Source organism: Tribolium castaneum, chromosome 1, assembly GCF_031307605.1.
Source record: "Tribolium castaneum strain GA2 chromosome 1, icTriCast1.1, whole genome shotgun sequence".
Taxonomy (NCBI): domain Eukaryota; kingdom Metazoa; phylum Arthropoda; class Insecta; order Coleoptera; family Tenebrionidae; genus Tribolium; species Tribolium castaneum.
Window position 1 is genome coordinate 26299389 of NC_087394.1, and position 27697 is coordinate 26327085.

At 30.6% G+C, this 27697-nt stretch overlaps 1 protein-coding gene across 2 annotated transcripts in view; it reads right to left on the reverse strand.

Moving 5' to 3' along the window:
- Window positions 1-27697, reverse strand: part of LOC103312561 (uncharacterized protein) — a 112120-nt gene that overhangs the window by 71203 nt on the left and 13220 nt on the right. For both annotated transcript variants that reach the window (XM_015978018.2, XM_008193495.3), the window contains exons 3-7: window positions 1882-2026; window positions 1581-1666; window positions 1432-1527; window positions 1318-1380; window positions 1187-1270 (exon numbers count right to left, since the gene is read on the reverse strand). In XM_015978018.2, coding sequence (XP_015833504.1) covers window positions 1187-1270; window positions 1318-1380; window positions 1432-1527; window positions 1581-1666; window positions 1882-2026 — 474 coding nt within the window. The remainder of the gene's footprint in view (window positions 1-1186; window positions 1271-1317; window positions 1381-1431; window positions 1528-1580; window positions 1667-1881; window positions 2027-27697) is intronic.

Consider the following 27697-nt stretch of genomic DNA (forward strand, 5'->3'; position numbering starts at 1 on the left):
ATTTTTATGCATATGCTAGTACAACATAACTATTAGCATCTACTTATTACTACAAAAGTATAGACTTATAATTTTATGTATATGGATGTAAGCATCTACTTAAAAAAATGTAAATATAACCAATATTTTCGTTATAATAAAAAAGTTCACAAATCCATTTAAAGAACAATTTTTCAGTAATTTAACTCACAAACTCATAAATATTTTTTTTATGAACAAAAGGATTTAAGAGAAAAGCCTCTTTCAGAACCCGTTCATGCACTTATTCTTTCATTATATTTTAATCAAGTTTTCTGTATTACCCAAAAGTAGAAAATTGTTAAAAATTCATTACATAAATAATTGATTTCATACGCGGCCAAAAACACAAATTTACAAAAAATTTGCTTGTTATTATCAGCCAGTCAGTGCTTGAATCAAAGTGTACAACCTATATTTTTTTTAAAAAAATAAGTAAATAAAAGCTTTCAAATGCACTCAAGGAACAATTTTCAGTAATTGAAATTACAAATTCATAAATATTTTTTTTGTGAACAAAAGGATTTAAAACCCGCGCCCATGCACTTATTCTTTCATTATTTTTTAATCAACCTTTCTTTGTTACCAAACAGAAAAATTGTTATAAATTCATTAGATAAATAATTGATTTCAAACGCCGCCAAAAACATAAATTTTACGAAAAATGTGTCTGTTTTCAATCAGCTAGTCAATGTGTAAAATCTATATTTACACCAAAACAATAACAGTAACTAAAAGTCCTTAAATCCACTCAAGAAAACATTTCAGTAATTGATCTCACAAATTCATAAATAAGTTTTTTATGAACAAAAGGATTTAAGTCCCGTCTATGCACTTATACATTTATTATTTTTTAATCAACCCAAACAGGAAAATTGTTAAAAAATTCATTACATAAATAATTGATTCCAAGCGCCGCCAAAACACGATTTGAATATTCCCTGATTTATTTAGACGTTTTTCGGATAGTTCGAAGCCCCGATACATCAACGTGATTGAAAAATATGCGCCAAACGACAAATACGAAACAATGAAAACTTGCCCGATAAATTTCAGTAACCAAAACAGTCGTTTTTAATATTTGAAAAAAAATGTGTAGTAAACAAGCAGCAATAAATCATTTCCGAAAGGTTCAATTAATTTTGTGTGGGGTCGTGTCACTTCTTACCCTGTTATTTTGATCGTCTTGTGCCCTTCCGCGTCCAGCTTTCAATTCTTGATACTGAGATATCACACATAATAAGGCATACACCTGAAAAATTCGCTTAATAACGAATCAAGCCAGAATCTGATACTTACATTTAGAGATGTGATAAAAAAGTCTAGCGTTATTAAAATTGCAATGCTCGGGTTAAACCCAAGCTATAAATAAGGTTTAATTAAAAGTCGGGTCTTGACGATTGAAAAACTTACCGCGTGTTCGTAGAATTGGTGCGAGATGTAGACGACATCTTGTAATGTGAATAGGATGATATTTATTATCCAAGGGATTAAAAGAAATTTACAGTCCTGTAAACAAGACAAGTGATTAAATATTCTGTTAGGGGATTATTAATGATCACCTTGTAGAGGCCGTAAAGTAGCAAACAAGACGTTAGGATGCCGGAGGATGACGTTGATAAACTAAGAAGAGTGAAGATGATGGAAGCTGAAAAATATTTAAATTTCGCTTGGCTTCTTGTAGACAAATTGTTAATAATAAGTTCGGGGCCGCCCGAAGCCTTTGTGAGCTGAACTTGTCAAACTGTTTGGGGAATGCGCGTTTTTTGATGCAAATTAATAAAATTGGCATTCATGAACACTTTATATTCATTTTTATGGGCATGTTACGGTCAAAACGTAATTTCACACAGGTGTACTCACATTCGGACGTCGTATCGGGGTCGAGGATGGTTGCTTGCTTTATGTCTGAACAGTTATTACTAGATTTGGGCGGACATTGCTTGAAAAACTCCAGTTCTTCGTGCAGGACGATGGAAGAGTGCGCTGCGGTGATGGTGTAGTAGAACTAGAATAATAATTACATATTTACATAACCGAAAAAAAAGCCCACAAGAAAAAAACCCAATTAGAAAAAACCTACAATGAAAAAGCAAGAAAAGAAATTGTAAAAAAAATTCTGAAAAAATTTACATACATACTTAGTGAAAAAAATTATTACTAACTCTGAATGAATGTTCCTAAATCCACTCAAAAAACCACTATTCAATAGTTTCTCACAAATTTTTATGAAAAAAAAACATTTCGAAGAAAAGCATTTTTCAGAACCCGGTCATGCACTTACTCTTTAATTATTTTTTCATTGACTTTTCTTTGTTACCCTAAACATGAAAATTAAACTAAAAAAAATACATAAAATATTGCTTCCAAATGCTGCCAAAAACATGAGAAATTTGTCTGTTTTCAATCAGCTAATCTGTGATATACGAAAACAATTAGGAAATAAGTAGTAGTTCTCAAAACCACTCGAAGAACAACTTTTTAGTAATTGAATTCTTATATTCATATATCTTTTTTATGAACAAAAGGATTTAAAACTCGCGTCCACGTACTTGTTTTTCTTTATTTTATAATCAGTTTTTTCTTTGTTACCAACTTATTTTCAGTCAGCTAGTCAGTGCTATAAACAAAGTGTAAAACCCATATTTTTATTAAAACAGCAGATGCACACTATAAAAAGAGAAATAGAAAAAGCTCACTGATGAGAAAACACCTCACATGAAAACAACCCCACATAAAAAAGTTCACAGAAGAATTAACTCACTAAAAATCAAACCCTGCATTCGTGGATAAATTTATAAATTTATAATAATTATTCAGATAACAATAAAAATCTTTTAGTAACAACTTCTGTTTCAAGCTGATTCAAGAAAAGAGAAAATTAGGATAACCACAAGTGTAACTGTGTAAAATTTTTTAGGCAGATAACTCAATAACATTTTATTATTACAATTATTTTAGTTTTATTAAAAAATTTAAAATTTGAAAAATTTATAAGGGCTTTTTTACGTATGGCTATTGATTGATAACTAATCTCTACCCATTTGTCATTCTTTTTGCACTGATTTGTTGAATTGTTGTTCTGATGTTCTTCTTAAAAAATTAAGAAATTCAAAAAATGATACGAGATATGTATTTTCAAAAAAGTAACAAATTTAGTTTGTTATGTTTTAAGATTTAACTCATTTGAAATGGTTTTGTTTTATTTAAAAAAATCTAATACTAGTTGTTTTAACACAGTTAGAAAAGTCTATAGAACTTTGCTAGAAACTTTGCTAGAGTGAGTTTTTTTCGTTTTTAACAATAAAAATGTAAGCAAAATAAATTCAAAATTTTAAATTTTGTGAAAAGCAAGTATAATGCGTAAAATAAGTCGCAGAATTCAGTAGAACAAACCATTTTGCTGTAGAACTTTTAGTTTTTAAATTATGAGAAAATGCCATAGATTTCAAGGCAATATTTTGAAAAAAAAATTTCTAAATAAAATTATAATCTTGTGTAGGATTGTTGGTAAATGGGTGTTTTTCAGTGTGAGCCTTTTTCCATGTGAATTTTTTTGACGTAAACTTTTTTCTTAGTAGACATTATTCCGTGTGTGTATGCGAGTTTTTTTCTATGTGGATTTTTATGTTTGTGGATTGTTTTTTGTAAGTTTTTTCTGTTCTGCTTTTTCCGTTTACCTTAAAAAAAAACTAATTAGTTAATGAAGGCGAGTAACTCAAATAGCCCTAAAGTGTTCTTTTATGTTGAAATTCTGTTCAAATATAAGATTGTCATATGGTTTAGAGATTAGGAAGCTTTAAAAAAAATTTAAAAAAAGTATGTTCCATTTTTTATTTTTGAGATATAGGGCCACCTTCTAAAAGGAAACTAAGACACAAAGAAATACTATAATTTTTATGCCAAATTCGGACGTATTAGTAAGTTGCTGATCTTTGTACAAGTGGTTTTATACAAGAAATTAGAATAAAATTATAAACTGTTATAATATGAGGCTTAACTCCAGTTCAGATACTCATCAATTTTTTCATCGAATAAATTTTACTCACGTTCACATGATTAGCATTAAACAAAATTCAACATTGACACTTGTAATGTATAATTATGTGTCTATGTAAAAGTTTTAATTGCACCGTCTTACATCATTAGATATAAATAAAATTTACTATAAATCAAATGCAAAAAAACGGTAGATTTTTGGTAATATCCACTTATGAGTGATTAAAAAATGATAAAGTGTAATGTGTGAGACGTTATTTTAGCATTTTCTATGTTGTAGTCTTTGAATAGTATCCAAGAAATTGGTCACCAGGAGCCACGGTAATTGTACCTCAACCATGTAGTGTGTAATTTATTTTCATTTGCTCCGTGGAAAGAGGTACGAGTTTGTGTTGAATCGTAAAGCGTTTTTTATATTCCGAAAGCCCATAAAACAAAAAATCATTTTTAAACGTCAAAATCACGTTATGACAAAGAGTGTAATATTTATTATACTCATTTATTACATATTTTATAATACAAGTACAACGTAACTAAAAAATAAACTCGTGATATTACAAAATTATGAAGGACAGTAATAAATCAAAAAATGTTGGCCCAAAACCGGAAAAACCTCATATTGCTTGGGCCATTTATCACCTAATTTCCATAAACAGAAATTCCTCAAGTTAGCAGAGCGTAAAACGGTCGATAGCTGTCTGCTTGTTTTGGTTTTGTGTATCCGAAACTTTTGTGTTATTAAAGCAGTGTCCCGAATTGGACGCATGAGATACTTTAAACAATACAGGGCGATTCAGGTCTTTATAATTAATTATTTCGTGTTATTTTATTGTCGCTCAACTTTTAATTATCTTGAACGCCAAATCGAAGTCGTTTTTGCTCTCTCGATTGAACTAAAGTTGAGCAACTTCCCGAACTTTGGCACCATAAAACTTGGAAAAAGGTGAAATTATCTCAACGATCGACGATTTTGTCATTTTTTCACCGGAATGTTTTTTAAACACACACATAATCCCTTAAAAGCTTTCGCCGATAGATTCTAGTAAGTGAATAGAAAGTCGGCTTCTTGTAAAATTTATTCGCAACAGTTCCGGCCAAAAATTTATTTTCTATTTGCTCGACAAGCTCGATCGATACAAAATTATTTTTGCATGGCTCTCGCCCGGCGCATCCACCAAAATTACACCAAAGAAGCGTTTAATTTTGTCCAGTTTATTACGCCAGAAGCATATTTAGAACTTTATGGACGTAAGGAGACACGGCATAAAACTCTAGAGAATAGCAAAAATATAGTGGTTATCTGAAACCGTCCACTTAGCACACAATACGATTATGCTTCGGCAAATAAGGTCCTGGGCAATAAAAGAATTTATTCTTCCATTTTACGACCACAAAGCCTAACTGGACGTAAAACAGACAATAATAAACAATTAATGCAGATGTAAAACGATATTGATTGTTGTGTCAAAGTTGAACGAAAATTTCCCCCGACCTTAATCGATTTCTGGGATAAAATAACAGTAAACATTTCATAAATTGGTTCAAGTTTTATCGACAAAACTTTTTTGTACGTTTTAATAAAAACGTTCGACGTAATGACAAAGTCTTGTTTAAAATTTTACTGCTCTTCGTAAACTTGACACAATGAATGAAACTTCCCGGAACCCAAACATAAAAACGTAATTAACACGATGTTTGCAATTTCTCGAGCCACTCGTGCATTAATGCACACAAACTTGCACAAATTGTTAATGAATCGATCGAATTTAGCTGCGTCTTAGCCAAAACATCATGATTGGGCAACTTTTGATTGTGTGTATGTGTGATGAGTTTTGCAATCAAACTTTTAAATTGCTTGTTTTTCACAGGTGGGAAATTAATTCGTTTCCACTTTTCTTTAGAGAAAAATCGACACAATCGAACCATGACCCTTTCTCATATTTTAGCCTTGCAAAGTTGGCAACTGAACGAAAATTGGCGGAATTTCACCCCAACTGACAAATAAGATCGTCGATTGTGTTCAAGGACAATTAAAAAGTTTTTAGGGACTTTCAAAGCGCCACGGTTATAAACACGTGATCCCAAAAGGCAGTCAAAGCAATAAATTTTACAGCGTTTCAGTTCTATTTTAATTACGGGAAGTTGTGGGCGGTTTTGTGCAAACTTCTTTTATTTCAACACAAAGTTGGAGTTTTGCAAAATTTCCAAGATTATCTTCTTTACTTTACCAGAGATTTACGACATTTTCTGTCATCAATTTTTAAGGTATTTATTTAAAAATTAAATTAAATGGCAATATATGCGATACAGGGTGAATTAGCACTGAAATAGGTACATATTCAACAAAAACAGTTATTTTATAAACAAATTTGTCAATGAAGGCATTAACAAATTATAATGTTTAAAGCACGAACGAACGATAGCGAGTGATTACAACATTTTTTCGTAGACCGCAAACTTCTTTACTCTAGTGACAAAATATGAAATTAATACTTGATCTGTGTTCATCTATCTCATCGCATCGTTTATAACTTCAATTAACTTCAATTTCAACTAACTGTTATTCAAATTTATCAATCAGACTCAAATAATACTCAGTTGTCATGGGTGATTAAAAAATAATATAATGTTTAAGACATATTTATTGCATTATTTTAAGTGACTTGTAAAACGTTTTCATAGCAATCAGAACTTTAATAAAGCAAGAACTAAATTATTAAACGTTAAAATCACATAAAAAGTTGTATTATAAAAATACGTGCATGTATTGATAGTGTAAATACCTACATTATTTTTTAGATAAAATTTTTTTGACATTATCAAAAAGTCAACAAAAAAATATTTAGTGCAAAATGTTGAATGGCAAATGTACAGTCACGATCAAAAAAAAATGACTCCCTTACGAAATCGCAACCATAAGTCTTTTTTAAATCATATAAAGTTAAAAGATTTCCTAGATAATTTACAATTTTGGCATTTATGATGGCATTAAAGTCCAATTGTATAAAAATTCAATCATATTTCTGGTTTAAATCTCTAAACAAAGTGTATTAGAATTATTTTCATCTAGTTGCTTGTGAATTTCTCATGTAAAATCAGAAATATTACTTTAAGGCACTAATGATAAGCTTTCAATAATGGAAAATTACATTACTCCATTTAATTCGGAAATAAGCTTTGATAATAAAAGTGGTTTATTGTACAATTAGTTGATTTTTTCTCTTTAACGAATTTTTTTAATTTAATTAACTAACAATTTGTGACTTTGACAACTGACAATTTTGACATTTATTAATTCATTTGAGTAGAGCGGCACAAATTTTTTACATGTATACCTGTTTCAAAGTTAAATTGTAAAAATCATTTTAACACACCATGTATTTTACATTTTCAACTAGAAAACTGTTTTAATTATTTTTTTTTGTGAATTTAAGAAAATCATTAGTTTGTTAAAGTCATTAATTATTTTAGTTATCAGATTTCTATAAAAACTCATAAAAAACACTGAATAACGCTATAATTTAATTTACTTGCATTTAACATCAATGATATTTCAGTCGTTAATTACGATAACCAATTTAAAAATGGTTTGGAGTATTCATTAGAGTATCATTAAAAACAATGTATTGTATCATCTGTTGTAATACATTGCTGTTTTTAAACTTATTAAAATTTTAAAATTAGTTTTAATAAAGTTTCTGAATTTTTATTTCTTTCAGTAGTAACAGATACGTAACCAAATATTTCTAAATAATAATTAGCCTAAAATCGTTTTATCATCTTTTTTCTTCAGAAAAGGAAATAAAAATCTTATTTTAGTTACTCAATTAATTTACGGAATACAATTTTAAACATTTTCAGTAAATTAACTTATACGATTACAATATTGAAAAGATAATAAAATGAATTCAATTATGTCAAAATCGGGGATATATCTTCAATAGAATATTAAATTTTTGGTAAAAGATTTGTGGCTTGCTACCCGGCTCGGTTTATAGGGGTGTCATTTTTTGTGACCGTGACTGTACCTACGAGTATAAAAAATTGAACGTAGATTGTTGTGTAAAAAATGTAGAATGTTGGGTGATTAATAATATTGAATATAAAATGTAAAAAGTTATAAGTTAAATGTTGAATGTAACAGTTACAACCTTAATGATCGAATGTTTAAGACAATAAATTTCGGTTTATATTTTAATTGGAAGTTTTGTGTCTTGTGTAGATTTGTTGAAATTTTAGGTTTAGTTGGCCATCTGGACTTAATTAAACAAACCATTTCGTACGAAAGTTTAATCGAGTTTGGTGAAACCCTCCTGCTTTCACCTCAAACCATTCGAGACAACTGCAGATTGTTAAAAAACGAAGAACATATTAGCCTCCGGCTCGTATTTTGAATAAATTGAAAAGTTAATATTTTCATCTCTCAACAAAAATAAACAAACCCTTGAAAAAGCGATATGTGTTTAGTTTAAGGTTTTGTAAATCCTGAGGTAAGTTCATCCGTGATGGATGGATCAGTAGGAGTTAAATAAGCTTCCTGTTTCTATGACGACCCTCGAAGGATTACAACACTCGCCGGACATGCATACTCCGGGTTAAAATTAACCCTAGTGTTATAATACGTGTGTTCTCGAGCTTAATCACGGTATGACTTCAAGCCTCAGGTGCGATGATGAATTCGTGACAATAACCCACGTTTAATAAATAACCTTGTGAGGTTAAATGCCGTGCAGTGGGTATTTTACATAATACGAAAGGGACTTGAACACATTTAAGTTATTTTGGACTTAATAAAATGGTTTTTAATTAAAAAAGATTCGGAGCTGCAACTTGTACTAACAAGCGGTTTCAGCTTGCAGTTGGACAGAAACGTGAATCCTGCAGTTTATTTTTGGGTTTTATTTCTGTTCCCTCATATGGAGCTGCATGTGCCGGCATATAAAGCGCCGTATTAGTTTTGCTCCAAGATTGTTAGATACAATTAATTGTGCTGATGATTTAATTGGGTTCAAAGTGGAAGTTAAGTCCCCTCGAACACAATTTACAGGCGGAAATTAATGTTGATAAAAACAAAATGGCCCAAATCGTAGCTTAAATCTCCGCCAGTGGGAATATAATAGCGCGCTTATCTCTTGGCACGAAACAGCGTTTCACTTCATCTTTTCACCAGCTTTTAAGTGGAACTAATTTCCGAATATCAAAACAAAGACCAATCTCTCAATTAAGCGAGATTATTTCCCGTTGTTGTAATCATTCTCTGGAACTCGACTCTTTTCTTTGTTATGACCTACATGACCACGAGTACGTGCACATCTTGATCTATTATCGGAGCTTTTTGGAGAAATTTCCTTTGTGTGGGAGAATTAAGGACCTCCAGCGGAATGGAAAACCGAAGAATCCTGTAACCGCTTGAAATCAATCCGGAGGCAATGGAATTACTGGAGCGGTCGATGAAAAACTGTATTTTTTCAATTTCTAATCGGGGGAAAGTATTTTGAGTAAATAGACGAGGGTTTAGCAGCAAACACAATTACGGACACTAATGGATATTAGGCGGCCAATGTATAAAAAGAAAATCACCGATCGATAAAGCGATACAATTTCAAATTGCACGGCAATGTGAAAATTCAAACTGACGAGCTTTATGCATATTCACAATATTAAAAAAGTGCTTTAATTAATTGAATAGAAAATGAGCTGAAAGCGTAATGGATCAAACGTCCAACTATTAGACGCTCTCTGTCTGTATCAAGATAACTTAAACGTTGAGCAAATCAAAAAATAGGAAACCTAGTTACAATAGTTAAAAATAAATAAAAAAAATTACATTAGTGGATAAAAGTCACACTTATTACACATTTATCTTCACATAATCTTTGATTTTTGATTTAAATATAGATAGAGTACCTGCATTTCTAATATTGTTTGGTAACTTATTATATTCATTAATACCCTTAAAAAATAAAGATAACATTGTTTGTCGGTAATTTACACTTTGAACATTAATTTTGGAAGAATCCCTAGTCTGGTAATTGTGTACACTATTTCTGCAAATAAGATATTCACTGAAATACTCTGGCACTCCAAGCTTAATTATTTTATATACAAAAATCATGGTAGAATAATACAGTCGTTGCGTCACAGAAAACCACATTAGGGCCGATAACATACATTTTATAGGTGTTAAGCGGTTACATCTTAAAATTATACGCATTCCTCTATTCTGAAGCTTTTGCAGTTGTACAACATGACTAGGCCGTAGCAGGTACATAAGTGTGGCACAATAATCAAAATGTGGTTGGACAATACAATTGTAAATTAAAATTCTTGTTTGCATTGACACATGCGTAGATATTCTTAAGAAAAAAAACAATTTCGTCCTAATTTTTTTACAAACATAATCGAGATGACTCTCAAAATCGAGCAAGCTATCTAGGTAAAATCCTAAATACTTACATTTATTAACAAACTCTACAGTTATGTTATATATGCTTAAATTAATGTTGGCAAAATCAATTTGGTTGTATTTATATTTAGTTGTAAAAATTATAGCTTTAGTTTTGGACACGTTTACTTTAAGTTTATTTGTGTTAAAATATTTTTCAAGTATTTCGAGAGCCTTGTTCATTTTTTGAATACATTTATCAAGATCAGTGTCATAGCATGCTACCAATGTGTCATCGGCAAACAAATTAACAAAATCACAATCACAATAGTTTACAATGTCATTAAGATAAATTAAAAATAAAAGAGGGCCAAGAACGCTACCTTGTGGTACACCAAATTCACTAGACACTTCATCAGACAAAACGTTATTATATTTAACTTTTTGTTTCCTGTCTGTTAGATAACTTTCAAACCATTTAATGACATTACCCCCAATACCATAGCACCGCAATTTAGTTAATAAAATATTTCTATCGATAGTTTCGAATGCTCTTTTAAGATCTAAAAAAACTGCTACCACATATCTACCACCGTCAATTTCTCTTTTAAATTTGGTAACAGTTAACTGCAGGGCTGATTCACAAGAGTGATTTTTTCTAAAACCTGACTGATTTGTAAACAGTAATTTATTTTTATCAAAATATTCTACTAACTGTTCATATACTGCTCTTTCAATCAATTTTTCAAATGTGGGTAATGTATTAATAGGTCTAAATTCTTCAGCTTTTGAAGTATTAGCAATTTTTGGTATTGGAATTATCGTACTAGTTTTTAAAGCATCAGGGAATTCACCCTTATCAAGTGATGTATTAACAATAAGGGATGAGATCAGGTCAAAAAAAGAGGTTTAACTTTTTTAATGTATTTCTTTAACAAGTTGCACCGTTTAAAGGTTAGAGAGTGATAAAGTTCAATTATTATTATCGTTTTTCTTTAGTAACTGCATTACTAACTCTTTGATCGTTTCCAAGAAAAATCCGTGAATATACCTAAAGACAATTTATATTAATAAATTTAAGTGTTTGTTTCATTTAAGAAAATTTTGGGTACAAAAACAGTTTTCTAAGTAAAAATCTAATAATGTAATAAGTACAAATCCGCTGATGGTAGTTTTCAAATTATCAGACGATATCTCTGATCGTTCCTAGGAGAAATCCGGGGATATGCTTACAGTCGATTTTTATTAATAAATTTAAATGTTTGGTAAAAAATAGCAGTGTAAATTGAGAAAATTGTGTGTCAAAAAACAGTTTTGTGACACAAAATTGTGTGAAAATTACGGCTGTTGGTAGTTTTCAAATTATTTTCACCCGATATTTTGATCGTTTCCGGGAAAAAACCGGCAATCGTTTTTCAGTAATAACATTTAATGTTTGTCGAAACTCTGCAGTAATAAACTGCGCTCAAAAATTATCGCAACACGGGTAATTTTTTTAAATAATTTAGAAACAAAAAAATATTTTATTGCTTTTTGAAATACAATAAGAGTTGAAATGAAACGAAAAAATTTTTTGCAACAAAATTTGATTTTAAAGACAAAAATTTATTTTTATCAAAAATTTTTATAAAAAATTAACATTAACACTGTGTATTATCACTTCTAGTCCGAATAACAGCTTCCATTGTTCTATGAATGCTTGCTATGAGGTCAACAACATAACTTTGAACCAATTTTTCCCATCTCTGCAGAAGGGCATTTAACAGTTCTTGTAGAGACCAAAATTCATTTCGCTGCTTTTGCAAGCCTCGCTGAGGTTGATTTCAAACATAATCGATAAGATTAAGATCAGAACTTTTTTCAGACCACTACAATGTTCTTAAATTGATCTCTTACAGGTACTGTTGCATAATTCTTTTTCTGTCGTCAGTTGTGTGAAAATTACTACAGTAATGTTTGAATAATCCAAACAAAAAGTAGGCAGACCATATTCGGATTACGAAAGCGTTCGGATTATAGACTCCATCATAAATGATACCAATAATCCGAATACGCTCGATTTATAGATACCTTACATAACCAATTAACCATGCAAATACATATACAGAGTAACCCAACGATTTGAAAATGACCATTACTGCCCTTTAAATGTTACAAAATTAATCTTTTTTTAGGAAAATCGTAAATACTAACTGCCTAACTTCCGCAAAATTATTTTCAAGCATACAGAGTGTTTCTGAAATTAGCAAACTTATTTTTTTAAATAAAACACCCTATACTTTTGCACACTGAAGATTTTGATTGCTATTGGTTGAGATTGCATAGTCTTTAAAATAACACGTTTTTCAAATTTATTTATTACAAAAAACCTCAAAACACAAAATTAAAAATGTATTTCAAACATAAATAAATAAGTAGTAGTTTGGATTATGGAATTCAGAGAGTTCAGATTATGGATACAATTTTTGGATTATAGAGTCCGAGAGATTATAGGGGGTTTGGATTATCCAAACATTGCTGTATTAAAATAGCTTACCAGTAAAACGTCCAACAACTAAAAGTTTTTAAATTATTATTAGCTGATTTGATCGTTTCCGGAAGTAAGCTTATAGCCGTTTTTTAGCGTTCCGAATTCATCAGTTTTTATGCAAAATCATCCATAATGTAAAACCATTGTTGTCATTCTTCGAGTAATCGAAAGAAATAAAATACTTGTCTTCAAATAATTTTGAAATTTGTGACCTAATAAAACCGTAAAGCGGTTTTTTAGTCCAAAACTCAGAAATTACTCCTTTTCGACGTAAAACCAAGTGAGAATTGCAGTTTAGTAACGTAACACTAGTTTTCGCCTTATTAGGTGATATTTTTGTCGGTCGAAATCCGAAGGTAAACTTGATATCATTTTTCTCAAGTCCAGGCACCCGGAGCGCTCCGGAATCGTCATTATTCCATACAAAATCGTCCAAGAAGTCCGAATTCATCGTGGGATTTCACCAACGGCTGATAGTTTTCGAGTAATCGGCAGAAATAGCTTTAAAAGTGATAAAACTTTAAATTCGCTTTGAGGTGAAATATTGCTCCATTCAAGCCAGGCTTTTGGCTAAAGAATTCCGCTAAATTAAGTGCCAGACAGCAATTTTGTAAGGAGCAAGCATTTTAAAACACAACTATTAAATTAAGTCTAATATTCGTAATAAATGTTTACTACAGACACTATTCACAGACTAGTCATAAAAGTGGCGTAAGATTTACTCACTACCACTCTAACTAACAGTAACTATCATGAACAGGACTTTGTTGCAAATGTAAAACGAGCAGCCGACGTAAATAAAACCGTTTTATACTCAGACATTGCTCAACTTTATATGTGTCAAAGTTCAAATAATTTTGCAGCGCTAGTTTATCCATTGTAATAAATTTTTATTAAACTTGAAACTAACTAAAACGAAATTAAGTCACATTATTGCAACAACGTGTGCTGGACGGCTTTGAATAATTACCCTCGCAATAAATCACGCAAAAATGTGATGGACGCATCCCAAAAGCCAAAATAAATTACCCAATAAAAAAGCATCGCCCATAAAGCTGGGTTTATTCGATTAGGTGTGATTGACAGACAGGAAAACAATTTGTGAGTTATTTCAGGGCGCGAGTAAATTAGATAACACGGTTTTAAATAGTGTTATAGTAGTGTTTGCGGCGAAAAAACCTAATTGGTGTTGTTATTGGCCTGTGGTCAAGATCTACGATATTGGGAACGTGTGCTCGACTTCAATAGAATAATGGTACACGTGTGCTCGCTGAAATAAGTTCCTCTCAAAGCGAACAGACATGCTTTGAGTTACAAATCGAGAAATGTGTGTTAGCAACAATTTCGGAGAAATTATGAGCGCAAATCCCGAACCCGAGAAAATAAATAAATATTTTATCAGGCTCGTAAATCTTAAGTTAGAATCCTCACGATTTGTTCATGTCGTTTTCTAACGTTACACGAAATCTCTTCTAGAATCCTCTCGGCAGTAATTTTATGACACATAAATTAAAAGCCATAAATTTTTGATGTTGTTCCATGAATTATTTCGCTTTATGACGAATAAAAGTCGCGGAAAAATTGCATTTGTATTAACGAAACGACTGCAGCTGTATCTCGTTGAGGATTTTTATTAGCAGAGAATTGATTGCGTTTGCTGAATATTCTGTTCCGGGGTTATAATGTCACTTGGTCGTTATCTACCAGCCTTGTGGCCAAGCCCGGAATTCATTGCCATCATTAACGACAGATAACATCTTCAATAATTGCCAGAAATAGAGGCAAGGACACATTTACCTAAAATTACTTATCTCACTGTCAAAGCTGAAACAAAACTTCGGAAGAATTGAGTCAATCATCAAGTGTTCAGTTTGCATCAACCCTCAAACTGGGGATGAATGGCTTTATTAAATCCGGCCTCATTCACTTTCTTACAATAGGAATCAATCGTTGTTCAGCGGATTTAATTACGCTGAAAACACAAAATTTTCCCTGCTCGGGTCAATTAGTTGCAAGCCGACAGCCGTGTATGTATTTTTTCCCGGAAACTTTTTACAACCCCACAAGACATCAGAGTTTTTGTAATCAAGTCCGAGAGTTCGATTAAGTAACAAAAACTGTGGGAAATTTGAGATGGATGAGCGCCTTATTGATTTTCCGGACGCTATTTTTTCGAGCTTTAATTATTACACGAGTGTTTAGCGCTCCATCGCGTCATTAGCGATGCAACAGGACAAAAAATTGCGAATTATTCACTGGCCTCCCAAACCAAATTCAGTTAATCCAATCTAAACCCTTTCGTAATCTGGGGAAATAAATTTAGTGCGTGAAATTTGAACTACCTCCGCCTAAATGAGGCCATTATAGGGAAATGTAAATAAACCCTAGACTTTCCACGGCATTCCGAATCAATCAGATTGTAGTAAATTAAAGCGGCCAACATTTCGCAATTTTAAATTTGGATTTAAAGCCCAGACAGGCGTGTTTACTCCCCGAAATAAACCTTTCAATAGTTTCAATCCGGTTCAACTAGAGCACACTTCCTCCCGTCTAGCTTAGCTTGCATGACATCGTATCGATTCTAAAATCAATGATTAGTTTGGATTTTTAATCCGGAGTTAGTGTTTGTGACACTTGATTACACTTTGAATTTTTTTCTCGCAAACAATACTAAAAAGGTTAAATTTTCTCCGACTGCTCGCGATGCGAATAATGCGATCCGAAAGTGCACACTGACAAGTTAATTGCAAAATTTTCTCCGGAATTTTCTCAAGCGTTAAAACAAACACGCCGAAAATTTTCATTTGGCACAGTAACATCCATAATCGGACTTAACCACCGAAATTGCATCGTTTCATTGTAATGGCTTGAAATTAATTTCGCAGACGTGACAGGTTTGTTGGGCCTTTTCTTAGTACAAGACAAGTCTGCTAAAAGTATTTTTTACTTCGCCCAGAAATAAAATTAAAAATTTAAAATAATAATTAATCGCTCGTTTATTATTTCTATTGGCATTTTAAACCAAACGAAGCTTATATGATGATTTATTTGAACAAAAAATTCTTAAAAACATTTTTACTAGTCCCAAAATTATACAATTATTTGAATTTTTTATTTTTACTTAATTAATTAGTTTTGGAGGAAAATCGTACCAGTGATATTTTGTTACGTATTTTTTGCACAACACAATATTTAAAAGCATAATCGCTTGTTCCGAGAGAAAATTAGAATTTTAATGATGGAATTAATTAATTAATTAATTATTTTTAGTTGTCAGAAATTGTAGAAAAATTCACATACTTACAGAAAAATATAGAGTATTTAATAGAAAACGCTGAATTTTGTGTGATTGTTATTTTTTGAGGATACTTTTGTGTACAGATAACAAAAAGATGAAGACCAAACGGAACCAGAAGGTTTGCTAACACCGAACTTACCAACTTATCTCTTTACTAACTCCACTAGGGTTTCTGCTCAAGACTTTTTGAAGCGATAATTCTCGAGAAATATTCAGGCATTGGTCGAGACGAGAAAAAGGTGTAGAAAAATTCGAGAAATCGAGAAATAAGCTAGTCTACAGTGTAAATTTGGTAGTTGTGAAAATATTTTATGGGGTATATTGGAGCACAAAAAAAATTAAAATTACTCAACTAATTTATCTGAATGGTGTCTGAGAAATAGAGAGTTTTAGTTGTCAAATACACTTATTATCTTACTCAATTTAGGGTGCAGTCTTAAAATTTACTTACAAAAATGGTGAATAAATATATAATCTATAAGTTCTATAACATAGTTATTGAATTAAATTATATTAAAGTTATCAAAAACAACAATAGACGTGTCCTTATAATGAAAAAATGATAAAAAAAATTGCATAATTTTGTTGTTGAAGATACCACCGAACAATAATTTTTTTTTTAATAATAACTGACATTTTGAATTCGTGTTTTAGATAGTACACATTTTGATCTTTCTGGAAAGTATAAAAAAGTTATAGAAATTGAAAAAATTAAAAAAAAAAATTTGAAAAAGAAGAGGAGAAAAGTTATTGAGAGTATTACACAGAGAGTTTTATCTTTTAGTGGTTGTTTTTTGTTAATTTTTTGTGTTTAGGTGTGTTATTAAGTATTTTTATGCTAATTAGATAGGTATATAAAAAAATATATTTGCCGCTTACAAAAAAAGTCAATATCAAAAAGGTAAAACCCATTATGTTTCATTGTTAATATTTTCTGTTGAATTAAATTTATTGTTTAATTTTTATGTTATTTTTTATATTTTTATCATTACCAGAGGTAAATATAATGGTGTGTAGTTTTTAAAGCAATAAACAAAAATGTCGGTTGTCACTTAAAAACAATAAGAATGACCTCACAACTCAAAAACGAATAAGATCATAAATATAATTGTTATGTCAGAATGTTGCATATAAAAAATAAAATCGGCTTGTTCGAGGTTTTTTTTAAAACATGTAACAAACATGTGAATTTTGTGTGAACCCTGTATACAAGAATAAAGTGGAGGTGGCATATTTCTATATTTCAGTAACTATAATCATTCGATTGAAGAAAGTTATTTTGATTTCTTTTGATTTATTTTGATTAATCTTTTAAAATATATCGTCTGATAATATAATTTGAAACAGTCGGATTTTTAGACAGGTACTCGCAACCTATTTAGTGTAATTTGTAAAAGATTTTTTACATACTTTTAAATTTATTATAAAAAATTGACGGCAAACTTATCGCCAGATTTTTCCCAGAAACGAATAAAATATTGATCGTTTTTTCTTGTAACCTGTATACAAGGTGTGTTTAAATGATTCTCATCCAGTTAACTTTGACTAAATGAAGATCATTCTAATACACCTTGTATAATCATTATTTAGATTCCATTTGATGCCTGCAAACTGTTTTCAGAGACAAAATTTTCTGAAATCGCGCTGCGGTTTTTTGACAAACATTTAAATTTATTAATAAAAATAGACAGCAAGCACATTCCCGAAGTTTTCCCGGAAGCGAAAAACCTTATCGTCTGATTACCGCAATTAGCGGATGTTTTTTTCATAACCTACTTCATTGAAATTTTCACAAATTTTTAAGCCTGAAAACCGAAATTTTCTAAAATTGCGTTTTTAAACAACTATATCAATTTATTAATAAAGTCCAATGATACTGACAATTCCGGAGCGTTAATCGCCAGATTTTTGACTGGAATCAACTAATAATCGCCCAATGAAATTAATTTTTATGCAATTTTACGTATTTAAGACGTAGGATTTCGTCTTGGAACTTTTAATGCATTTGCAGACAGTGAGCATGTTATAAAAAATGCTAAGCTTGGCGGGAGAAAGCGTTGCTTTTGAAGCCCCATGAAATAAAAGGTGAGGGTTTTCATGCACATATAAACCGGTCGCAGACTTGTCTTTATTGCTTTTACCTCAACGCAAATATTTTTCGATCTTTTTAATACCGTTGGTCCAAAAACGCCGATTTAATTCCGATTCTTTTTATTTCAAGCGAAATTTATGTAGCGTTTCATTTCTGCGTGAAAGCTTCCCTCTGAAATGTAAATTTCCAGTTTTTATGTGTGCGATATGGGTCAGCCCCATCCATCCATCGGCACATATTTCCAATAAAAGGTGTCTTTATGATGCAAAACGGCGACTGATAACAGAATTACGACGCATAAACCGCATTATTGCTTTTTCCGATTTGAGAAAATGTATGAACAAAGTTAAATTCGATTCGCTCATAATTGCTCGGGCAGAATTCCAATGATACGTTTTATAACATGTTGGTTATTTATGGCTTCCTCGGAAAAAATCTGCAGAGTAACACACTCCAGCTCTGGCAGGTTTGATAAATGGAATATGTCGATTCGGAGGCAAGGACCAGATTTATTGTCGCGACGGCCTAAACGACGAGCTGGTTAATTAAGCGGAGATAAGCCACAAAATAATAAACATGTATTAATCTGCGTGCCTTATCGGCGGTTATGGGACCGTTTATGGGGGTAATAAGGCCGTATTTACACCGCAGCTTCCGCAATATCGGCCTGGCAATAACAGCCGAGTGTTTTGGACTAATTAATTTTTTGGGCCAATCTAATTGTTCCAACACGTGTTTTAATGAAAATCTTGCCAACATAAACATTCCTCCGAGAAATGCTGTAATAAAAATGTAAAAGTGTGTTTGTTTAGGCCACTTTAATGTTTGGAGGATCGATCGCACCTCAAAGAACCCAATTAATTTTTTCGCCCGTTTTGTTAATTAGTTCCAGGAGGAGGTGCACAGTCTTACAGTTTAGTGGCTTCCGCCACTAAACAGTCTTTTATGGCCCATTTTCGTAAAAGCGTGCGTTTTAGCTTAAGGGCCCTTCGGCATTTTAATCAAACTTTAAATATTAGTTGCTTATTTCAGTTTGTTCGCGAATACAAATGAATTTATAATGTCGCATTGTGAACTTTCAGATCAATAGGTTGTTGGTCCGGGCTGATATATTTAGTCGCTTGTTTATCGCGAGTTTTATTAGTCGAAAAAATCTTTGAGGGACTCAAAGCATTTAAGCCGATTACGATTTTTATTATTCCACAACGAAATTAATAAAAGTCGCACTATTATTAAACTGGAGTTTTTAATAAGAATGTCAAATATTTAAAAATGCGGAGGTAAATGAGCTCGCTGTAAACAGGCGGTTTTAATGAAGTTGAAACATTCACCAAGGATGTAATTAGAATCTAATTTCAGCGAAAAATTTATAAAAATTAGCTCGTTTTTCATACAAATGAAACACTAATTTCTGTCTACATCGCAGAGTTGTATTAATTTAGACACGATACATGTATTTGCACTTGCTCGAAACTATTGTGAATAACATTTTGCAGCCCCAAGGCACGTACATTGTAATTAGTTAATTGAATTCGCAAAGTTGGCGTAAATTCTGGAAATTGAAGAAAATGAAAAAGGTTAAGTTTCATTTTCACACAACAAAAATTTTCCTTTTTTTTCTTGTCAATATAAATCAAAAATGGGAACAATTTTTTTATTAAAATTGCTACCAACGAATTTGCTAGTTAAAAGACTGACTTAAGGAAAACGTTTTAATAGTTTTGTAAATAGAATCTTAATTAAATTTGTCCAAGGTAAGACTTTTTAAATTTTGACTAACATATTTAAAAAAATAAACAATAGTAATAATAATAATAATAATAATACTTTATAACCGAACAGACAAAAGTCTAAATGTGGTTACAAAATAAAAATAAATACTATAAAATAATAAAATAATTAAAAAACAAAAATAATAGTTGAGCAGAAAACGCAGTACATGTTTACTTCTAATTACTAAAATGATCCCCACATAATACTTTAAATTTATTTATATTAGCAAAACAACATTTGAAGAAAAATATGCAATTGCAAATACAAAAAAGGTATCAAAACACAAACTTTGTTCGAGTAGGGTACGGTGGAGCAGCTTCGGCCGACTTTTTTTGAAACTCTTCAAAAAATTTGAAATTGATTCACAGTTTCAGTCGTTGCGCTTTTGAAACACCTATACAGTTAACTACATTTGTTAAAATTGTCAACCACTAATGTATACTCAAATAATAGTTTTTGAGTAAAGATATTAATTTAAATAATAATGCATTTGTCTAGACGTGCCCCGGTGGGACACATTTTGGACATGAATGGAGATACAAACTGGTGAACAAACTAAACAAAAATACTTATGGAAGAATATTTTTCGGTATAGAAAATAATTACGTTAAGCTCCAAAAAAAAAGATAATCGTGCCGATCCACTTATTTTAGAAAGTTTGAGTAACAATATGAATCAAAATCAGCTTGGAGAACAGTAGAAATCTTTTTTGGGAAAATGTTTATTCCCATTGCTTAGGAAAATTTTTCCTCAATGTTTTAGCGCTTCATAACTATAGTCCGAACCAAACCTCATTCAGCTAAAAATTTTCAAATTACAAAACCATGTGCCCCTATGATCTCATCCAGTCAACGTACATACCATCTTTATACGTTATAATTTTCGGAGTTACAATGTAGGAAATTAAACCAACTTTCGTATCTATAGAATATTGATGCAAATAATAACAAATGAAAATCAAATATCCAAAAAATGTTGAGGGAAACTAGTCGCAAAAATTTGCTTCAGTGAGTTCTTAACTTTCAGACACATACCATGGACATTGTTTCGAACTACTTTACAAACTGGTAAAGAACCAAACATAGCGATAGACCTTAATTTCAAAATGTTTGGAGTTGCCCCACGTGCGATATTACCCCACCCTACCCTAACAAATGAAAAAACATACTTGTATTGTATTTAGATTAGATTAGGTAAAATTAGAGATTCAAAATATTGATTAATCTCAATTTATAGAAGTCATTTAATCATTGTTTTATTTCTATTTTATATACTTCTACTTTGCATATAACAAATAAATTATATGTATGTATTAAAAACTATATTTTTATTTATCTCTTCAGATTCTTTGCACAATTTTCAGAATTAATGAGCACTTCTAGGTGAATATGCTAAAAGAATTTTTTTATGTTTCAAAAACTAATAATCAAGCAGAAATCTACGTTTGCTAATTGAGACTTTATTATTTTCTCTGTGAAAAATCTTTCGACAATTTCTTATTGTAAATAATATTGAATTAAACATATGAATATTAATAAAACAAAAATATGAAAGTATTTATCAACATAAGTTTTATTATTTCTAGTGTTATTTTAAAACAAATTATAAATTTTTAGGGTCTACTGACATTTTTTTTCCTTATTTTTTATAAATCAACGTTTGAACACTGTTTGTTTTAAAGGGACATTTTTTAGCAGCGCTTTAATTTTAATTAACTAATACCTAATTATTACAAGAAACTGTAAAATAAATGAAAAAAAATCGCACACATTGGCAAGAAAATTAAATATTTTTGATAACAAATGATTGTTTAGAATCCTTACAAGCCCTAACAATTAATTCCTGACTATGACTGTAATCAGTAGCGTCGAATGTGTGTGGATGTAAATTGATTTATTTTCATTATTTTTGTCATAACAAAAAAAGTTTTCCAGACTTGTTGGCAAGTTATATCGAGACCACGATGTGTTATATAAAGTGATTCAAAAGTGTTTAACCAACTCACGTATTAAAGGACGTTCAGTAAAGCTTAAAAATGAAGTTTTTTATTTGCTTTCTTTTTAATTGTTGTCCACTGATGTCAAATTTAATTTATTGTCTAATTTCCGAGTTTATTAAATCTTTTAAACACCATAAAACTAATTGGTGATTTTTTTAACAGATGTATGCTCAATGTTGTAGATTTGTCATTTCCGCAAAATGAATTCAAAAAAATTTCACCTGAAGTGCAAAAAATTAAAATTAAACATCTAACTTTAAAGAGCTATATATCCCATGAAAAAAAGCAGAGACTTATGAATCAATCTGTATATTAATTAGTCCAACAACTATTTAATAATTCTTATTTTTAATTTTTATGACAGCATTCAGTACCTTATTTTTAAGTAAATATTTTTTTTCAAAAATTGGTTTCGTTGCCTCAGATTCAAAATCTGTTCTAAGGAGCCGCAATTCTATTCTTAGAATAAAAATTGGATTTCAAATACCGTAATAAAAACAGAAAAATTGTTTTATTATACTTGTCTTTACCGCACATTGAATAATTGAACAACTTTATATCCTCGGTTTTTTGCCAACACATGAACGTCCCTGCAACTAATCGCTCGTATTTATTTAATACGAAAAATGTTTGTTTCTAAAGCTAATAACCCGCAAATCATCTGCCCTTAATCTTATGTCGGTATCGCCGAGACTATTGTGTCTGGAAATACTGTAGCCAAGCTTTCGGAAACCCATGAAAGCACTACTTGGAGTACGTAATATCGCGATGAAAAGTCGACGATAAATGAAAATCACGAGATTTTCTTTTTATGCCATTTACTTCATAAAGGAAGCGAGATGTTATGGTTTCAGCCAACGATTTTTATTTCTAAAAATATATTCCAGCAACATGAGTAAATAAAACTTTCCCCTTAATTGTGTTACAATTTTTTAATTATTGTTACGTCCGGGAAATGGCATTGATTGAAACATCTGCTACTGGCATGCACGATTAATTGTTACATTATTATTGATAATGACTATCGATTAACTGTAATTGGACAATTACCCTTTAACGTCCAAATTTTATATGTTATTTCGATTCACTGTGTAATTTGAATGTAAATTATGGCAGTTAAATTACGGTTTTTGCATATATATTAAAAATATGTCAGAGCTGGTAAAAACTATCAATTAATTGCAATTCCTCAAATGCCTGATGCAGCTTTGTGCTGCTGTAATTGCTTTGTTTGAAAGCTGCATGCATTTGCACCGATCTGTGCTTAATTTTATTAAAAATTCGCCAATTAAGAATTAAGGCAAAGAAACCCTTAAGCTTGGCAACAATAAGTTAAAACATCAAGCCCGAGGCTCTCTCAAAGGATTTGTGTATGTAGCAAGCAGAAATGTTTAGTTTGTTTCAGCGAGGTGATTATTTATTTATGTTTCGAAATGTCAGTCGTTTCAAAACAACATACATTAGAAATATTTGGAACTTTAAGGTAGGAAACAAGGCCATAAAGCAGCTTGAGCCATATCTCCTACTTTTCCACAAGCGACTTAATGGACGAGGAGGAAATAGTTGGAAGGCAACTTCGACAATAACAACCACCCTTATGTGAATTCGTGTGCAAAGAAACGCAGGATTTGTAAATATTATGGCGTTTTCTCCGTTTCTTAAAACCAATTTAGCATCGTTTTGTATTGTGGGGGATTTTATTGCGAAAAAACTCAGGTTTCGGGATAATTTCATTAGCTCGAGATTGCAATAACAGTAACCTGATGTTCGAGAACACCGTTTTGTTAATTTCGGGCCTTTCATTCATTGCTCGCGTTGCGACAAACACTTAAACTTCCACCAATGTCAACATTGTTACTTGGATTTTACATGTTTGGAGCTTTTCTGTCGACTGGAATCTAATATCGACGAAAATAACGCGAGAACACAGCTGACGGTGGAGGTTTTAGGCCAATTATGTGCAAATTTTTTGATGGCAAATTTTACACTCGAAAAATTCATAACACCAAAGCTATCAGTAGCGATTTGTTCAGGCGAATTCTTTAAATGGTATCTAAAAAAATAGTTGCAAATTTTTTTAGATAGTTACTTTCAAACCCTGTATAGCTTATTACGGTGACAGTAGTGTTAACTTGGTGAAAAATATTTTAAGAACATTTAAAACCGTTTGGGATTAGGATTCACTAATATGGTGCTCATATAAAGAATTTTTTTTTAATATCATTCCAAATATTTTGCTGATATAATGGAATTTGTCAACCATGTTTTTAGAATGATAAGTTTTCTACAGGAACAATGCTAAAAATTAATAGGTGTAGAAAAAGTCTAAAATAAACTTATAACAGAATTTTAAAAGAATTAAATTTCATGAACGTAAAATATGTAGAAGAGTTTAGAAAACAATTTTGAGTACCTACAGTCCATTATAATAATAAATTATAAAAAAAATCTAGAAAATTATTTATAAAATAACCTACAGATGGATCTATAACTTAATCTAAAGAGAAGTTCAGAATTTTTACACAAGGTGAGTTTAAAGTAACGCATAAAATTCATATTTTCGTTGTGAGTCATTAAAAAAAAATTCTCAAACAGATCGATTTTGTTTTAAAAAATACTACATCTTGACACCTCTGTAACATTTGTGACTTCAATGGTTTTTGAGTAATGATGTAATATTTAATTTTTTTTAATGGTAACCACATTTTTATCTGATATTTCTGATAAATATAAAGAAATTGAAAAAATACTGCTAAATTAAAAAACAAGTAAAAAAAATACTGTAAAAATGTAAAAGAAACTTATTCATAATTATACATAATCTACATAATAGTATTTTATCTACGAAGAGCATAATGAAGATTTTTATATTCAAGAGCAACAGTTAAAGTCAAAGGCTTTCAGTTTTATTTTCCAATTGGAATATGAAAATTAAGTGATTTATAAATGTCAGCATTAGTAGGAATTTGCGGGCGAAATCATTACACCCGCTTATTATGGCCCTATGGCATCATAAACAGATTAAATAACTTGTATCATAAACGAAAAAAATCAATAATATACAAATGTACAATAAAAAGCTTTTTCTGATAAATTATGATAATAAAAATATAAATTTTATGCGTTACTTTAAACTCACTCTGTATAGAGACGGCTTTATAAAATAATTTGAGAAGAATCCTAAGAATATTTTGAAGAGTACATAAACGGTGCCAAAAAATAATTTGGAAGAATTCTCAATGTAACTATGAACGAATTTCAAAAAGATGCAGAGTAGAATTTGAAAGAAAATTTGGAGAATGTAGAAATGATGTGGAAGAAGCGTTAAAAAAATTACTGTGAGTATAATAAAAATAATCCGGATTTTAAATCTAGATCCGGCTTTACAATAGATTCTGGAAGATTCTTTACAGATGAATCTGAAAGTAGCTAGAAAAAAGTACAAAAATAATGCTAAAGAATAATTTAGAACAATTTTAAATGCTGAGTAAAACATAAAAGAGGATTTCGATAGTAGAGAAATTGTAAAAAAAGTTTTTATAAAATAATTTTGACTACAATCTAAAAAATACTGTTGTAAAGAAAAATTTATAAAAAAATTTTAGTTCTCCAGACGGTTTTAGAAAATGGAAATATATACGGTTGATATCAAAGAAAGGAAACAAAAGAATAAATGAAAAAACTTCAAGTCTTCCCTTTCAAATACAAATGTAGTTTATTTGCACTCGCGCTTTCGGAATTAATCTATCTTTAGGCACAAAGCTAAAAAGTTTTTAGAAAAGATTTCTTCAAAGAATCTTAATGGAAATCTTGAGAAGGGTAGGTACAGAAGCAATGAAGATTAAACAAAAAAATCAAAATTGAACTATAAATGAATTTTGAAAAGACGCAGAGTGGACTCTAAACTAAAATTTGGAGTATGTAAAAAAGTAAAAAAGTAAAAAAAATTTTTAATACAGTCTACAAAATAATTCTATAGAAGAATTTAGAGAAGAATTTATAAACGAATCTAAAGATAGATTTGTAAAACAATCTCGAAAAGAATCCAAATTTCAGATCTGGAAATGGCTTTAGTAAAGAATCTCAAAAGCATCTTAACGTAAATCCGAAAATGAAGTAAGAAGAACAAATTATAAGAATTTTAAATAAAACTAAAAAATAAAGTTGAAATGACACTGAGTAGAATCTAATGTACTTGTAAGAAAGAATTTGGAGAAAGTTTATGAATGATCTATTTGCGTTTTTTCTTGTTATTAGTGTTTTTTGCAATAAACAATTGCATCAGTTTGTTTGTCTTTTTACTGTTTAATATTTCTTATAATTTTTACATAATCCTTCTGGAGAATTATAGTGGTTTTTACCAAACTTGTTTACAAATATGCAACGTTTGAAAATTTTTGTTAGTTTCTAGGATTATTTTTAGTTGGAAAGCACTCTTAAATTTATATCTTTACGACAAAAAAAATCATCGTTCTGTGACTAATATTACTTAATTATTAAGAAAGTTTCGAAAAAAATAATTAAAACGAAGCACTTGTATACTGCTTTACTAGTAGTGTTTTGTCGTTAAATTGTACCTAATTTTTAATTTTAAATAAGAAAACTGTTTGAGCTATATATTTGGCAAAACTAGAATAAATCATTTTTAATTTTATTTCCCTTGTACTTTTGATGAATTTACAATGTTGAGACCATTTTGCATAAAATACTGCCAACTCCGGAGCGCTCTGGGCACCCAGATTTATTTAAAAACTAAGTAAGTTTGTTAATTTCAAATTTTTATATTTCTTGTCGATTTAAGACGACCTAATTTTGCCTTGTAGACAATAATATGTGATAAAAATTAATTATCTCAGAGAGATTTTGTTAATGTTAATTTCAGGTCTGTTAAACTTTTCACTTAACACTTAAACCCGCACAATGTCAACATTGTAACGTGGATTTTACATGTTTCTGCAGGAATCCAATATCGACGAAGGCTGTACGAAAATAACGCAGAAACACAGCTGACGGTGGAGGTTTTAGACCAATTATGTGCAATTTTTTTATCTGAGAGCAGTTTTCAGCAAATAAATATTTCTTATGAAAAGTTAATAACGCGAAAACCGTCGTAATGCCGTTTCTACTTTTCAAAGAAATTGCAAAAAACGAATGAAATAAAACTATTTGTTCGCGAAATTGGGTTGAACTTATCTGAAAAGCGGCTGTCAGCGATTTTGCATGATCAACTCAGTGATGTTGGTTTGAGCTCTGACATTGTCTTATTTTTCGTCGCGTTGTAAAGATCTCGTGATAGATTATTTCCGTGGCTGACGTTAAAATAAAACTGGAGAAAAGTCGGAGAGGAATTTCGCCGAACAACATTTAGTGCTGTTTTCGTGCCGAGACGAGATCAGCTTGTCGGTGTAATTATTTAAAATTGGAAACAAATTTCCAGACATTTCAATTATGGAGGAAAATATTTCGTGATTATTGATTTGTATCATTCGTTGTGAGTGAAGCGGAATAAATAAAAATTGCGAGATATTAACAGGAATTTTGCTGACTTGTTCGGCGTTAATAATCTCTTAGGGAAGATGTCAAAGACTGATTTTCTAATTAAG